We start from the raw sequence: 16909 nt of genomic DNA on the forward strand, positions 1-16909 counted from the left end.
GATGGAACCATGGAAGCGGAAGTGGATCATAGGGTGGGGGAGGGGGCGAAAATTCTGGGAGCCTTGAAGAATGTGTGGAAGTCAAGAACTTTATCTCGGAAAGCAAAAATGGGTATGTTTGAAGGAATAGTGGTTCCAACAATGTTGTATGGTTGCGAGGCGTGGGCTATGGATAGAGTTGTGCGCAGGAGGATGGATGTGCTGGAAATGAGATGTTTGAGGACAATGTGCGGTGTGAGGTGGTTTGATCGAGTAAGTAACGTAAGGGTAAGAGAGATGTGTGGAAATAAAAAGAGCGTGGTTGAGAGAGCAGAAGAGGGTGTTTTGAAATGGTTTGGGCACATGGAGAGAATGAGTGAGGAAAGATTGACCAAGAGGATATATGTGTTGGAGGTGGAGGGAACGAGGAGAAGAGGGAGACCAAATTGGAGGTGGAAGGATGGAGTGAAAAAGATTTTGTGTGATCGGGGCCTGAACATGCAGGAGGGTGAAAGGAGGGCAAGGAATAGAGTGAATTGGAGCGATGTGGTATACCGGGGTTGACGTGCTGTCAGTGGATTGAATCAGGGCATGTGAAGCGTCTGGGGTAAACCATGGAAAGTTGTGTAGGTATGTATATTTGCGTGTGTGGACGTATGTATATACACATGTATGGGTGTGGGTTGGGCAATTTCTTTCGTCTGTTTCCTTGCGCTACCTCGCAAACGCGGGACACAAAAAAAAAAAATATACACACAAACATATACATATATACACATGTACATAATTCATACTGTCTGCCCTTATTCATTCCCGTCGCCACCCTGCCACACATGAAATGACAACCCCCTCCCCCCGCATGTGCATGAGGTAGTGCTAGGAAAAGACAACAAAGGCTACATTCGTTCACACTCAGTCTCTAGCTGTCATGTAATAATGCCCCGAAACCACAGCTCCCTTTCCACATCCAGGCCCCACAAAACTTTCCCTGGTTTACCCCAGATGCTTCATATGCCCTGGTTCAGTCCATTGACAGCATTTTGACCCCGGTATACCACATAGTTCCAATTCACTCTTATTCCATGCACACCTTTCACCCTCCTGCATGTTCAGACCCCAATCACTCAGAATCTTTTTCACTCCATCTTTCCACCTCCAATTTGGTCTCCCACTTCTCCTCGTTCCCTCCACCTCTGACACCTATATCCTCTTGGTCAATCTTTCCTCACTCATTCTCTCCATGTGACCAAACCATTTCAAAACACCTCCTTCTGCTCTCTCAACCACACTCTTTTTATTACCACACATCTCTCTTACCCTTTCATTATTTACTCGATCAAACCACCTCACACCACATATTGTCCTCAGACATCTCATTTCCAGCTCATCCACCCTCCTCTGCACAACTCTATCTATAGCCCATGCCTCGCAACCAAATTACATTGTTGGAACCACTATTCCTTCAAACATACCCATTTTTGCTTTCCAAGATAACATTCTCGACTTCCATACATTTTTCAACACTCCCAGAACTTTCGCCCCCTCCCCCACCCTATGATTCATTTCCGCTTCCATGGTTCCATCCGCTGCCAAATCCACTCCCAGATATCTAAAACACTTCATTTCCTCCAGTTTTTCTCCATTCAAACTTACCTCTCAGTTGACTTGTCCCTCAACCCTACTGTACTCAATAACCTTGCTCTTATTCACATTTACTCTCAGCTTTCTTCTTTCACACGCTTTATGAAAGTCAGTCACTAGCTTCTGCAGTTTCTCACCCGAATGAGCCAATAGTGTAGTATCATCAGCGAACAACAACTGACTCACTTCCCAAGCTCTCTCATCCACAACAGACTGCATACATGCCCCTCTTTCCAAAACTCTTGCATTCACCTCCCTAACAACCCCATCCATAAACAAATGAAACAACCATGGAGACACCATGCACCCCTGCCGCAAACCAACATTCACTGAGAACCAGTCACTTCCCTCTCTTCCTATTCGTACACATGCCTTACATCCTCGATATATACTTTTCACTGCTTGTAACAACTTGCCTCCCACACCATATACTCTTAATATCTTCCACAGAGCATCTCTATCATCTCTGTTATATGCCTTCTTCAGATCCATAAATGCTACATACAAATCCATTTGCTTTTCTAAGTATTTCTCACATACATTCTTCAAAGCAAACACCTGATCCACACATCCTCTACCACTTTTGAAACTACATTGCTCTTCCCCAATCTAATGCTCTGTACATGCCTTCACCCTCTCAATCAATACCCTCCCATTTAATTTCCCAGGAATACTCAACAATCTTATACCTCTGTAATTTGAGCTCTCACTTTTTTCCCTTTTGCCTTTGTACAATGGCGCTATGCAAGCATTCTGCCAATCCTCAGGCACCTTACCATTAGTCATACATATATTAAATAACCTTACCAACCAGTCAAAAATACAGTCATCCCCTTTTTAATGAATTCCACTGCAATACCATCCAAACCCGCTGCCTTGCCAGCTTTTATCTTCCGCAAAGCTTTTACTACCTCTTCTCTGTTTACCACATCATTCTTCCTAACCCTCTCACTTTGCACACCACCTTGACCAAAACACCCTATATCTGCCACTCTATCATCAAACAGTCAACAAATCTTCAAATTACTCACTCCATCTCCTTCTCACATTAACACTACTTGTTATCACCTCCCCATTAGCCCCCTTCACTGATGTTCCCATTTGTTCCCTTGTCTTGCGCACTTTATTTACCTCCTTCCAAGACATCTTTTTAGTCTCCCTAAAGTTTAATGATACTCTCTCACCCCAACTCTCATTTGCCCTCTTTTTCACCTCTTGCACCCTCCTCTTGACCTCCTGCCTCTTTCTTTTATACATTTCCCACTCAATTGCATTATTTCCCTGCAAAAATTGTCCAAATGCCTCTCTCTTCTCTTTCACTAATAATCTTACATCTTCATCCCACCACTCACTACCCTTTCTAATCTGCCCACCTCCCACACTTCTCATGCCACAAGCATCTTTTGCGCAAGCCATCACTGATTCCCTAAATACATCCCATTCCTGCTCCACTCTTCGTACGTCCTTTGTTCTCACCTTTTTTCATTCTGTACTCAGTCTCTCCTGGTACTTCCTCACACAAGTCTCCTCTCACCACCCTCTTCACCCCAACATTCTCTCTTCTTTTCTGAAAACCCCTTCAAATCTTCACCTCTGCCTCCACAAGATAATGATCAGATATCCCTCCAGTTGCACCTCTCAGCACATTAACATCCAAAAGTCTTTCATTTGTATGCCTATCAATTAGCACCTAACCCAATAACGCTCTCTGACCATCGCTCCTACTTACATACGTATACTTATGTATATCTCACTTTTTAAACCAGATATTCCCAATCACCAGTCCTTTTACAGCACATAAATCCACAAGCTCTTCACCATTTCCATTTACAACACTGAACACCCCATGTACACCAATTATTCCCTCAACTGCCACACTACTCACCTAACATCCTTGATAGTGATGGGTGATTTGAATGATAAAATATGTATATACATAAAGTGGACTTAGCAGTGGATGGAACCACGAAAGCAGAAGTGAGTCACAGGGTGGGAGAGGGAGCAAAGGCTCTAGGAGCGTTCAAGAATCTGTGGAAGGGAAAAACTTTATCTCGGAGAGCAAGAATAGGTATGTTTGAAGGAATTGTGGTTCTAACGATGTTATATGGTACGAGGCATGGACTATAGATAGGATTGTGTAGAGGAGGGTGGATGTGTTAGAAATGAAGTGTTTGAAGACAATATATGGTGTGAGGTGGTTTGATCGAGTAGGTAATGAAAGGATAAGACAGATGTGTGGTAATAAAATAGTTGAGAGAGCAGAAGAGGGTGCGTTGAAATGGTTTGGACACATGGAGAGAATGAGTGAGGAAAGATTGACAAAGAGGATATATGCATCAGAGTTGGAGGGAAGGAGAAACAGGAGACCAAACTGGAGGTGGAAGGTTGGAGTGAAAAAGATTTTGAGTGATCAGGGCCTGAGCATACAGGAGGGGGAAAGGTTTTCAAGAAATAGAGTGAATTGGAACAATGTGGTATACTGGGGTGGATGTGCTATCAATGGATTGAACCAAGGCATGTGAAGCATCTGGGATAGACCAAAGAAAGTTTTGTGGAAAATGAACTCTGATTTCGGTGCATTACACATGACAGGTAGAGACTGAGTGTGAACAAATGTGGCTTTGTATATATTTTATTTTATTTGTTCATTATACTTTGTCACTGTCTCCCGCATCAGCTAGGTAGCGCAAGGGAACAGATGAAAGAATGGCCCAACCCACCCACATACACATGTATAGACATACACGTCCAGATACGCCCATATACATACCTATACATTTCAACATATACATATATATACATACACAGACATACACATATATACACATGTACATATTCATATGTGCTGCCTCTATTCATTCCCATCGCCACTCCGCCACACATGAAATGACAACCCCCTCCCCCCATATGCATGCGAGGTAGTGCTAGGAAAAGACAACAAAGGCCACATTTGTTCACACTCAATCTCTAGCTGTTATGTATAATGCACCGAAACCACAGCTCCCTTTCCACATCCAGGCCCCACAAAACTTTCCATGGTTTACCCCAGATGCTTCACATGCCCTGGTTCAATCCATTGACAGCACGTCAACTCCATTATGCCTCATCGTTTCAGTTCTCTATTCCATGCATGCCTTTCACCCTCCTGCATGTTCAGGCCCCGATCGCTCAAAATCTTTTTCACTCCATCGTTCCACCTCCAATTTGGTCTCCCACTTCTCCTCATTCCCTCCACCTCTGACACATATATCCTCTTTGTCAATCTTTCCTCACTCATTCTCTCCATGTGATCAAATCATTTCAAAATACCCTTTTCTGCTCTCTCAACCACATTCATTTTATTACCACACATCTCTCTTACCCTTTCATTACTTACTCGATCAAACCACCTTACACCACATATTGTCCTTAAACATCTCATTTCCAACACATCCACCCTCCTCCACACAACTCTATCTATAGCCCACGCCTCGCAACCATATAACATTGTTGGAACCACTATTCCTTCAAACATACCCATTTTTGCTTTTTGAGATAATGTTCTCGCCTTCCACACATTTTTCAACTCTCCCAGAACTTTCGCCCCCTCCCCCACCCTGTGACTCACTTCTGCTTCCATGGTTCCATCCGCTGCCAAATCCACTCCCAGATATCTAAAACACTTCACTTCCTCCAGTTTTTCTCCATTCAAACTTACCTCTCAATTGACTTGTCCCTCAACCCTACTGTACCTAATAACCTTGCTCTTATTCACATTTACTCTCAGCTTTCTTCTTTCACATACTTTACCAAACTCAGTTACCAGCTTCTGCAGTTTCTCACCCAAATTAGCCACCAGTGCTGCATCATCAGCGAACAACAACTGACTCACTTCCCAAGCTCTCTCATCCTCAACAGACTGCATACTTGCCCCTCTCTCCACACACCTTTGTTGCAGACCCACTTTTACTGGGGATGACCTCCCCCTTTTTTTTTCATGCTCACACACATGCCTGACTCTCTCAGAAATATCCTCTGCATTTATAAATTTCCATGTTTCCCATATATTCATAGCACCATCCACTTGGCCTCTCCCTCTCTCAGCCCTATTGTAAGCTTTCTCCAGATCCATAAATGCCAATTACAGTTCCCATCCACTTGGCCTTTCTCTCTGAGCCCTATTGTAAGCTTTGTTCAGATCCATGAATGCCAATTACAGTTCATTCTCTTTCTTCAAGTATTTCCGCATGAATTCTTCAAAACAAACAACTGGTCCCCACACCATCTACCTCTCCTTAAGTTAGATTTTGCTTTCCTAATCAGATGTTCTAGAGTCCATGCCATCACCCTCTCAGTCACCACTCTTACACATACCTTACCAGTTATTCTCTACACACTTATACATTTGCAACTGGAGAATTTTGATTTGGGCCCTGCTTCTTGTGTAAGAGCACTATACATGTATTCTACTAGTTCTTGAGCATCTCACCTTGGTTCACATGAGTGTCAAATGGCTTGACTAACCAATCATAAACACTCATCCCCTTTCCTGATTAACAGCTGCAGTCTTATCCATTCCTACTGCTTTACCACAATTCATATTTTGCAAGGTTTTCAGTATTTCCTATTTTCCTGATACTATTTTTCCCAATTTACTCTGCATGCTACCTTGTCCCAAACACATTACATGTACCACCTGATTATTTAACAATTCAGTATTCCATAAAGGTACTCAATGATTCTCTTTTTTGACTTTTTGCCAACTTCCTCTTCCCTATCCATTCTCCTCAGTGTCACTTTTATTTTTTCTCATGTTCACATTGTTTGCTTCCTTCCAAAGCATTCTTTTATCCTCTCAGAAGTTCTTCAGTGTTCTCTCACCCCAGCTTTCAGTTGCCCCCCCCCCCCCTTTTTTTTTTTAACCTTTTGACTTCCATAATCTGTTTGCAGTAAGACTCATGGTTATGATTTAGTATGATTAGATACCATAGTAGCTTGTGAATTATGAGGGATTCTTTTACTCCAAGCTGGACTGGAAATTTAAACATAGGATTTTTCATCAGAATTAAGGTAGAATATTGATCTTGATTGGTTGTATCACAGTTTTGTAATTACCTTCCTTTAGTATGCTTAATTAATCATTTAGATTAATTACTTAGTTGCTAATTTACGATAAAGAGCTAGTACTGAATTGGAGTGGTTATAGTAAGTTAACTTGTATTGTTTTGTCATTTAAGGATCTTAGATAAAGAGTAGAAGTATCATCTTTGAGGAAAGTTTCTAGAAATCCAAACTAATTGCTTAATGTATTTTTAGATAGAAACATTTGCATTACTATCACAAATTTATCACATGCAAGGTAATATTAGACAAAATAATTCATTAATCATATAAATATATTGAAATATATTTCAGTGAAATCTTTTTAGTTGCATATCAAAATTTCTTTTTTAATATTGTTCAGAAAATACAAATGTATTTTAGAATTCTCTAAGTATATTGTTTCTCAGGATGATAACTTTATGAAGAAATAGTAGACCATATGTTTCTTAACGTCTTTGTTAATGTCTTTATATGTTCCTCACATAATGTATTGTCAGAAAGATGAAGGCTTGATCACTGATATTAAGATGGGTACTTCAGATATGTTTAGATTCTCAGTTAGGTCTTCTTAGGTTACCATAATGTATCATGATATATTTTCTTCAGATGAGCCCAAAACAAAGGCAGCAGGTATAGAAAATGCAGTTATTGTACGTCGTCGTGCTCTGTACCAGTTTGATGCTCGTAGTCATGATGAAATCAGTTTCATGCCAGGAGATATTATTGTCGTAAGTTCATGAGCTTATTGTATTTGTTATTTTAGTGATATTCACTATTCACTCATCAAATGCATAGGTTTTCTAAAATGACCTTCAACTCTCAGGTAACAATGCATGATGGAGTGGAACCTGGTTGGCTTGGGGGAGAACTCCAGGGCCAAACTGGATGGTTCCCAGAAGCATACACTGAGCCCTTTGAGGAGACAGGAGAACCAGAAACTGCAACAGAGTCTCTTGTCCGTACACAGTTGGAGTGAGTAATGTATATTACTCTAAACGTTGGAGTAAAGCATATTGTTTGACTTTTCCACTTCTGATACTGTTGTATTATTTCTTTATAAGATTATGAGTTGTGGAATACATGTTGAATAGAAAGGGTAGGAGATTCTTTAGTTTGAGATGCTATTCTGGTAAAACCTTGCAAACATCTTTTTAGTTATCAAAAGAACAGTTTTCTTTATCAGTCTTCCTTCTCATGATTGCTTGTTCAGTGCCTGTGGGTACATTAATTTTTTTTTTCAGTTTTGTGGTTTGTAACACACTTGCACGTTCATTAACGTTGTGAAATCATAGCTGGAATTTAATTTTATTTTTCAGTCCACAGAAAGTGGATATTGTCCCCCTTCAGTAAGATTCTTACACATTTAACTTATTGAAATGGGTTAGGGGGATGGGGAAAAAATTAATACTTCACATGTATTTCCTGCATTTTGTAGAAGGTGACTAAGAAGTTTTAGAGAGGGGAGCAAGCTGGAAACCTTCTTCTAATATTTCATTTTCTAAAAGATTGAACAGTAGGAGCTAAGTGAGGAGTGCTCATCCTTCGTAAAGGCTCAGGCTGGGTTGTCTCAGTGTATTTGGATGTAACCAAGATAAGAAGAATGGAGAGTTAGGTAGTGTGTATGTTCAAACTCTGAGTGAAATATAGCTCAAGGTTAAGGGGAAGAATGTTTTGGAAATGTCTAAGGGGTTAGTGTGAGGGTGAGAAGTAGGAAGGAAGGGATAGCTCTCCAAATGAGGGAGGAGCTTTGGGGGATGTGTGAAAGAGTATTAGGAAGTGAGCTCTTGTGTGGGTAAAAATGAAAGTGGAATACAAGAAATCGGTGATTATTAGTGCTCATTACCTGGTTATTATCTCGGAAAGCAAAAATGGGTATGTTTGAAGGAATAGTGGTTCCAACAATGTTGTATGGTTGCGAGGCGTGGGCTATGGATAGAGATGTGTGCAGGAGGATGGATGTGCTGGAAATGAGATGTTTGAGGAAAATGTGTGGTGTGAGGTGGTTTGATCGAGTAAGTAACGTAAGGGTAAGAGAGATGTGTGGAAATAAAAAGAGCGTGGTTGAGAGAGCAGAAGAGGGTGTTTTGAAATGGTTTGGGCACATGGAGAGAATGAGTGAGGAAAGATTGACCAAGAGGATATATGTGTCGGAGGTGGAGGGAACGAGGAGAAGAGGGAGACCAAATTGGAGGTGGAAAGATGGAGTGAAAAAGATTTTGTGTGATCGGGGCCTGAACATGCAGGAGGGTGAAAGGAGGGCAAGGAATAGAGTGAATTGGAGCGATGTGGTATACAGGGGTTGACGTGCTGTCAGTGGATTGAATCAAGGCATGTGAAGCGTCTGGGGTAAACCATGGAAAGCTGTGTAGGTATGTATATTTGCGTGTGTGGACGTGTGTATGTACATGTGTATGGGGGGGGGGGTTGGGCCATTTCTTTCGTCTGTTTCCTTGCGCTACCTCGCAAACGCGGGAGACAGCGACAAAGTATAAAAAAAAAAAAAAAAAAAAATTACCTGGTTATGAGGAGAATGACCAAGAGATGCAGGTGTTTTGGGATCACTTGAGTGAGGGTGTCTCTAGTTTTAATGAGAGATTGAGTATTAGTGATGGGTGATTTGACTGTGAAATTGGGTAAGTGGCAGTTGAGGGTATAACTGGGGGCATGGGGTTACTCAGTGATGTGAATGGAAATGGTGAACAGCTTTGTGGAGTTGTGTCCATAAAAAGTACTGATGACTGGGAATACCTTGTTTAAAGGAAGGGACATGCATACATGGGTGAGTAGGAAAGATAGTAAACTGACTGTTGAATTATGTACAGGTACACTACCGAATTTCCAGCAACTGATGGTTCAGTACCTCCTTTAGTCCAGACAAAATTACATGAGGGAACTTGAAATTGCCACGGCCACCAGAATAGTTTACTGGGCAGCCACAGATGACGTTTTGTGTAGGGAGCACTTATTTACATTCTTTACAGTGCACTTGTTGGTGCTGATACCACAATTCTGTGAGATTCTTAGCTTATTTTGCTTAAATTTAATCCTAGCTATGGCTTCTAAGACATATGAGAGTGTCAGTTGTGGTGTCAAACGTAAACAGCAGTCCATATCGATCCAAGAGAAAGGAGAACTGTTGAAAAAAATGGACCATGGTGTTTTGGTGCATAAGCTGTGTGACATCTGCAGTATTAGTTTATCAACTGTTTATGATGTAAAGAAGCAAAGGGAGAAAATATTGAATTTCTATGCAGACAGCGATTCCAAGAAATAAATTATGATTAGAAAAACTCTGAAAGATGGTAAGAGTGCTGAGCACGCTCGAGTGATGATGGAATGGTTTTGACAGCATCAGAGTAATGGAGTGGACTTGTCAGGTAGCATGATAATGAACCAGATTAAGTTGTTCCATAAAGAACTTGAATTACAACATGAGCATAGCTATAGTGAAGTATGGCTTCAAAAATTCAAGAAGTGTTATGGAATTTCCATAAATAAAATGTGGAGAAAAGTTGTCTGCAAACCACGAAGGAGCTACCGAGTATGTGGACGAATTTGCGAAACTTGTAGCTGACGAGCACCTCAGTCCTGAGCAGGTGTATAATGTATTTCATTTATTTATTAATTTACATTTAATATATGTTTGATTTAAATTTCTAGCAGTCCATGGTATACTTTAGACACATGGGAGATGTATAATTAGTGGGTTAGGGGTGTGTTGATGAATTATTATTACATGACCACATTTGGTCCGGTAAAATGGTTAATCAGGCATGTCTTTGGAACCAAGAGTGCTGGAAAATTGGTGGTGTACTTGTATTGACGAATTGGCATACAAAGGAGAGACTCTTGGATGGGAGGGTGTGGATAGGTGTAGCTGGTTTGATGTTTGATCAGTACCTGGTTGAGGTAAGGGTGAAGACTTGGAGACTTTAAGAGAAAATGAAAAGATATGAATGAGAAGGAAGTGATGAAAGGAAGTGCTGGAAGAGATTGAGTGCAGAATGGCAAAAGGTGAGGGTAAATGGATCTAGGAGATTGGGCAAGGAAAGGGAGACACTTAAGGAAGCAAGCTGGCCTCTGCAAGAGACATGTGTTGTATATGGAAGGTAGGAGCTGTGCAGATGAGAAAGGGTAGTGCATAGTGGGATGATGAAGTAAAGTTGATAGTGAAAGAGAAGAGACATGTGTATGAACATCATTCACAGGGTAGGAGTACCTGTATATGGGCACCTGCAATGAGTGATTGGGAGATGTACAAGAGAAAATGGCCAGTCAAGAAGAAGGTGCAGGGTCTAGAAAAGAGCTCAGATGAAAGTTTAATGTGAGTGAGTATCAGCAGGCTTCAGAAGAAAAAGAAAATTTTTTTGAAGGAGGTTGATAATGTGAGAAAAAAGAGAACAAAGGGGAACATCACTGAAGGGGTCAAATGGGGAAGTGGTAACAGGCAAGGGTGAGGTGAAGAGGAGATGGAATGATTACTTTGAAAGATTGTTGAATGTATTTAATGGTAAGGTGTGTTTTGACTGGGGAGGTATGGGAAGTAGGAGAGTCATGGTATTGGGTTTGGTGAAAAGAGAGGTGCTGAAAGCCTTGCGTAGGATGAAATGTGCCAGGGTGGCTGTAGTGAATGGTATTATGGATAAATTTCTTAAGAAATGGGGTGACTGTGTTTTTGATTTGTTAGTTTAGATTTTCATCGTATGTGTGAATCATGGTTAGGTACCTGAGTATTTGCGGAATACATGTATAGTGCCATTGTTTAAAGGCAAAGGAGTACAAAGTAGAGTGTTTGAATTACAAAATATAAGCTTGTTTAGTGTACCCAGAAAGTTGTATAGAAGATTGGTGATTGGGAGGGTGGTGGCTGGCACGGAGCATCAGATTGGGGAAGAACAGTGTGATTTCAGGTGTTTGCTTTGAAGAATGTATGTGGAGTATTTGAATGTGGCATTTAGATTTAGAGAAAACATCCATGCAGCACCATCAGTCCTATATGGATGTGAGGTGTTGGCCTGAGACAAATATTAAAAGAATAGGATGATCAAGTTGGAAATTAATTGTTTGAGGGCAATATGTTGTGTGAAGAGAGTTGATCAAATACAAAATGATAAGGAAAGGGCAGTGTGGAAGTAAGAGGAGTAAGTTTGAGAGAGGTGAAGAGGGTGTGATGAAATGGATTGGACTTATGGAGAGGGTGAGTGAGGAAAGGAGGACTAAGAGGGTATACATATGAGAAGTGGAGGGAACAATGAAAAGGAAGAATGAAGGAGGAGTGGAAGGATGGGATGAAAGATACTTTTGAAGGTTTGGGGCCTCAACATGCAGGAGGGTGCATTGCATGCAAAGAATGGAGCAAATTGGAGCAGTGTGTTATACAGAGGACACTCTGCTGTTGATGGTTTGAACCAAGCCTCATGAGGCAGTCAGGAGAAAGCATGGAGGGTGTGCAGGGCATAGGTGTAGATGAGGGGCTCTAGTTTTGGTGCATTATACATGATAGAGAGAGGGTGGATATGAGCCAATGAAGCCATTTCTTTAATTGTTTATGGTGTTACCTGGCTAACATGGGTAATGATGAACATTGACAGTAATCATGAAAACAAACATAAGGAAATATTTTTTTTAGAATTCTTGAGAATATTCCACTCACAAAGTGCTCCTGGATGTTATGACAGCTGCAGTGAAAGGGTTAAAAGCTCCAAGTTCAAAAGTGCAAATGCTGTGTCCCACATGGAAAAGGTTTAGAACATGAATTATAGAATAATTATTTGCTTTTATGGTTCAGTTGTTAATATCAGTTTACTTTTAAGGTTATTTCGCAGAAAACTCATTTTTCCCATTTTAATGAAGATTTTTCATCTTGCAATTTAATGAAATACCTGTTTGTATTTGAGCAATATTTGACTTTAATGAATTAAAGATGTATATTAGAAGCATGCATGATATTATTTTACAGGAATATCCCAGAAGAAGGTGTGTCCACAGCAGGGGCACAGCAGAAGTCAATGGGTGAAGCTGTAGGAGTGTTCCCATGGAGAGCAAAGCAAAGAAACCACTTATCATTTAATAAGGGTGATCGTATCACAGTTAGAGAAAAGCAGGTAATACTGTTGTTGAAGTATACAAACAGTCATTTCTATTTTGTGCCAATTTTGGAATTCTTTTTGTGATTTTTCCTGCACAAAGTCATATTTATTTATTTTATTTATTTTGCTTTGTCGCTGTCTCCCGCGTTTACGAGGTAGCGCAAGGAAACAGATGAAAGAAATGGCCCAACCCACCCCCATACACATGTATATACACACACGTCCACACACGCAAATATACATACCTATACATCTCAATGTACACATATATATACACACACAGCCACATACATATATGCCCATTCACACAATTCACACTGTCTGCCTTTATTCATTCCCATCGCCACCTCGCCACACATGGAATACCATCCCCCTCCCCCCTCATGTGTGCGGGGTAGCGCTAGGAAAAGACAACAAAGGCCCCATTCGCTCACACTCAGTCTCCAGCTGTCATGCAATAATGCCCGAAACCACAGCTCCCTTTCCACATCCAGGCCCCACACAGCTCTCCATGGTTTACCCCAGATGCTTCACATGCCCTGATTCAATCCACTAACAGCTCGTCAACCCTGGTATACCACATTGATCCAATTCACTCTATTCCTTGCCCGCCTTTCACCCTCCTGCATGTTCAGGCCCCGATCACTCAAAATCTTTTTCACTCCATCTTTCCACCTCCAATTTGGTCTCCCACTTCTCCTCGTTCCCTCCACCTCCGACACATATATCCTCTTGGTCAATATTTCCTCACTCATTCTCTCCATATGCCCAAATCATTTCAAAACACCCTCTTCTGCTCTCTCAACCACGCTCTTTTTACTTCCACACATCTCTCTTACCCTTACATTACTTACTCGATCAAACCACCTCACACCACACATTGTCCTCAAGCATCTCATTTCCAGCACATCCACCCTCCTGCGCTCAACTCTATCCATAGCCCACGCCTGCCATACAACATTGTTGGAACCACAATTCCTTCAAACATACCCATTTTTGCTTTCTGAGATAATGTTCTCGACTTCCACACATTCTTCAAGGCTCTCAGAATTTTTGCCCCCTCCCCCACCCTATGATTCACTTCCGCTTCCATGGTTCCATCCACTGCCAGATCCACTCCCAGATATCTAAAACACTTTACTTCCTCCAGTTTTTCTCCATTCAAACTTACCTCCCAATTGACTTGACCCTCAACCCTACTGTACCTAATAGCCTTGCTCTTATTCACATTTACTCTTAACTTTCTTCTTTCACACACTTTACCAAACTCAGTCACCAGCTTCTGCAGTTTCTCACATGAATCAGCCACCAGCACTGTATCATCAGCGAACAACAACTGACTCACTTCCCAAGCTCTCTCATCCACAACAGACTTCATTCTTGCCCCTCTTTCCAAAACTCTTGCATTCACCTCCCTAACAACCCCATCCATAAACAAATTAAACAACCATGGAGACATCACACACCCCTGCCGCAAACCTACATTTACTGAGAACCAATCACTTTCCTCTCTTCCTACATGTACACATGCCTTACATCCTCGATAAAAACTTTTCACTGCTTCTAACAACTTGCCACCCACACCATATATTCTTAATACCTTCCACAGAGCATCTCTATCAACTCTATCATATGCCTTCTCCAGATCCATAAATGCTACATACAAATCCATTTGCTTTTCTAAGTATTTCTCACATACATTCTTCAAAGCAAACACCTGATCCACACATCCTCTACCACTTCTGAAACCACACTGCTCTTCCCCAATCTGATGCTCTGTACATGCCTTCACCCTCTCAATCAATACCCTCCCATATAATTTACCAGGAATACTCAACAAACTTATACCTCTGTAATTTGAGCACTCACTCTTATCCCCTTTGCCTTTGTACAATGGCACTATGCACGCATTCCGCCAATCCTCAGGCACCTCATCATGAGTCATACATACATTAAATAACCTTACCAACCAGTCAACAATACAGTCACCCCCTTTTTTTTATAAATTCCACTGCAATACCATCCAAACCTGCTGCCTTGCCGGCTTTCATCTTCCGCAAAGCTTTTACTACCTCTTCTCTGTTTACCAAATCATTTTCCCCAACCCTCTCACTTTGCACACCACCTCGACCAAGACACCCTATATCTGCCACTCTATCATCAAACACATTCAACAAACCTTCAAAATACTCACTCCATCTCCTTCTCACATCACCACTACTTGTTATCACCTCCCCATTAGCGCCCTTCACTGAAGTTCCCATTTGCTCCCTTGTCTTACGCTGTTTATTTACCTCCTTCCAGAGCATCTTTTTATTCTCCCTAAAATTTAATGATACTCTCTCACCCCAACTCTCATTTGCCCTCTTTTTCACCTCTTGCACCTTTCTCTTGACCTCCTGTCTCTTTCTTTTATACATCTCCCACTCAGTTGCATTTTTTCCCTGCAAAAATCGTCCAAATGCCTCACTTTTCTCTTTCACTAATAATCTTACTTCTTCATCCCACCACTCACTACCCTTTGTAATCAACCCACCTCCCACTCTTCTCATGCCATAAGCATCTTTTGCGCAATCCATCACTGATTCCCTAAATACATCGCATTCCTCCCCCACTCCCCTTACTTCCATTGTTCTCACCTTTTTCCATTCTGTACTCAGTCTTTCCTGGTACTTCCTCACACAAGTCTCCTTCCCAAGCTCACTTACTCTCACCACCCTCTTCACTCCAACATTTGCTCTTCTTTTCTGAAAACCCATACAAATCTTCACCTTAGCCTCCACAAGATAATGATCAGACATCCCTCCAGTTGCACCTCTCAGCACATTTACATCCAAAAGTCTCTCTTTCGTGTGCCTGTCAATTAACACGTAATCCAATAACGCTCTCTGGCCATCTCTCCTACTTACATACGTATACATATGTATATCTCGCTTTTTAAACCAGGTATTCTCAATCACCAGTCCTTTTTCAGCACATAAATCTACAAGCTCTTCACCGTTTCCATTTACAACACTGAACACCCCATGTATACCAATTATTCCCTCAACTGCCACATTACTCACCTTTGCATTCAAATCACCCATCACTATAACCCGGTCGCGTGCATTAAAAGCACTAACACACTCATTCAGCTGCTCCCAAAACATTTGCCTCTCATGATCTTTATTCTCATGCCCAGGTGCATATGCACCAATAATCACCCATCTCTCTCCATCAACTTTCAGTTTTACCCATATTAATCGAGAATTTACTTTTACATTCTATCACATACTCCCACAACTCCTGTTTCAGGAGTACTGCTACTCCTTCCCTTGCTCTTGTCCTCTCACTAACCCCTGACAAAGTCATACAAGCATGAATTAACTAAGGCTCTAAAAATTATCTTAAGATTTACAGATTTTTCTTTATAAATGATCAAGTATTACTGAGATTCTATACAGTTATCCAAATTGGAATATACAGTAGTGTATAGTATTTGTAAAATAATCAAAAAGTTTAAACTATGTCAATTATGAATGCGGTAAACAAAATCACTTTTGAAGAATTTGGAATAAATGCAGGAAGAAAACAGGCATAAGTATTTTGATGTATTTATTTATTAATTCCAAGTGCAAGTAGAGAACAAAAAATAGATAAAGAATAGAGAGAGAATATTAATTCTAGAGTTACATGAGTTATTAAAGATACTGTAAGTGGGAAGAAAAATATTATCCCACGGGACAAGAATACAAAAATTTTTTGCTGTGGGGGATGAGAAAGCAGAATGTATTTTCAGAAGACAAGGAGTACTAAGAGTGAATGCAAATATAAGTTTCTCTTCAAGATTTGCCATCCCTTGACCTAGAGAATCTCTTGTTTAGATACCCTGAACTCCTGCCCCTCACCCTTTGCTAACCAATTATTTGATGTTGGTGGCCTGCTTACTTAATCTGGATCCACCCACTGACCAGTAAGCAACCTCCACTCATTGGTGATTTTACCTTCCTTTGGCTGTTTATACTGATCCACCCTTATCCTTTAATCTGTTCTCTTTTGCCTTGCTGTGGATAAGCATCCTTTTCATATTTGGTTTGGGTGTGATGTATTATGTAGTTGAATTAATTGATATGATTCAG

General features: G+C 41.0%; 1 protein-coding gene across 12 annotated transcripts in view; it reads left to right on the top strand.

Annotated features, from left to right (window-relative positions):
• Positions 1-16909, top strand: part of LOC139762542 (intersectin-1-like) — a 382245-nt gene that overhangs the window by 96649 nt on the left and 268687 nt on the right. For all 12 annotated transcript variants that reach the window (XM_071687542.1, XM_071687546.1, XM_071687541.1 and 9 more), the window contains exons 10-12: positions 7309-7430; positions 7526-7674; positions 12662-12806. In XM_071687542.1, the coding sequence (XP_071543643.1) occupies positions 7309-7430; positions 7526-7674; positions 12662-12806 (416 nt within the window). The remainder of the gene's footprint in view (positions 1-7308; positions 7431-7525; positions 7675-12661; positions 12807-16909) is intronic.

This window comes from Panulirus ornatus, chromosome 43 (genome assembly GCF_036320965.1).
Source record: "Panulirus ornatus isolate Po-2019 chromosome 43, ASM3632096v1, whole genome shotgun sequence".
NCBI classification, from domain to species: Eukaryota; Metazoa; Arthropoda; class Malacostraca; order Decapoda; family Palinuridae; genus Panulirus; species Panulirus ornatus.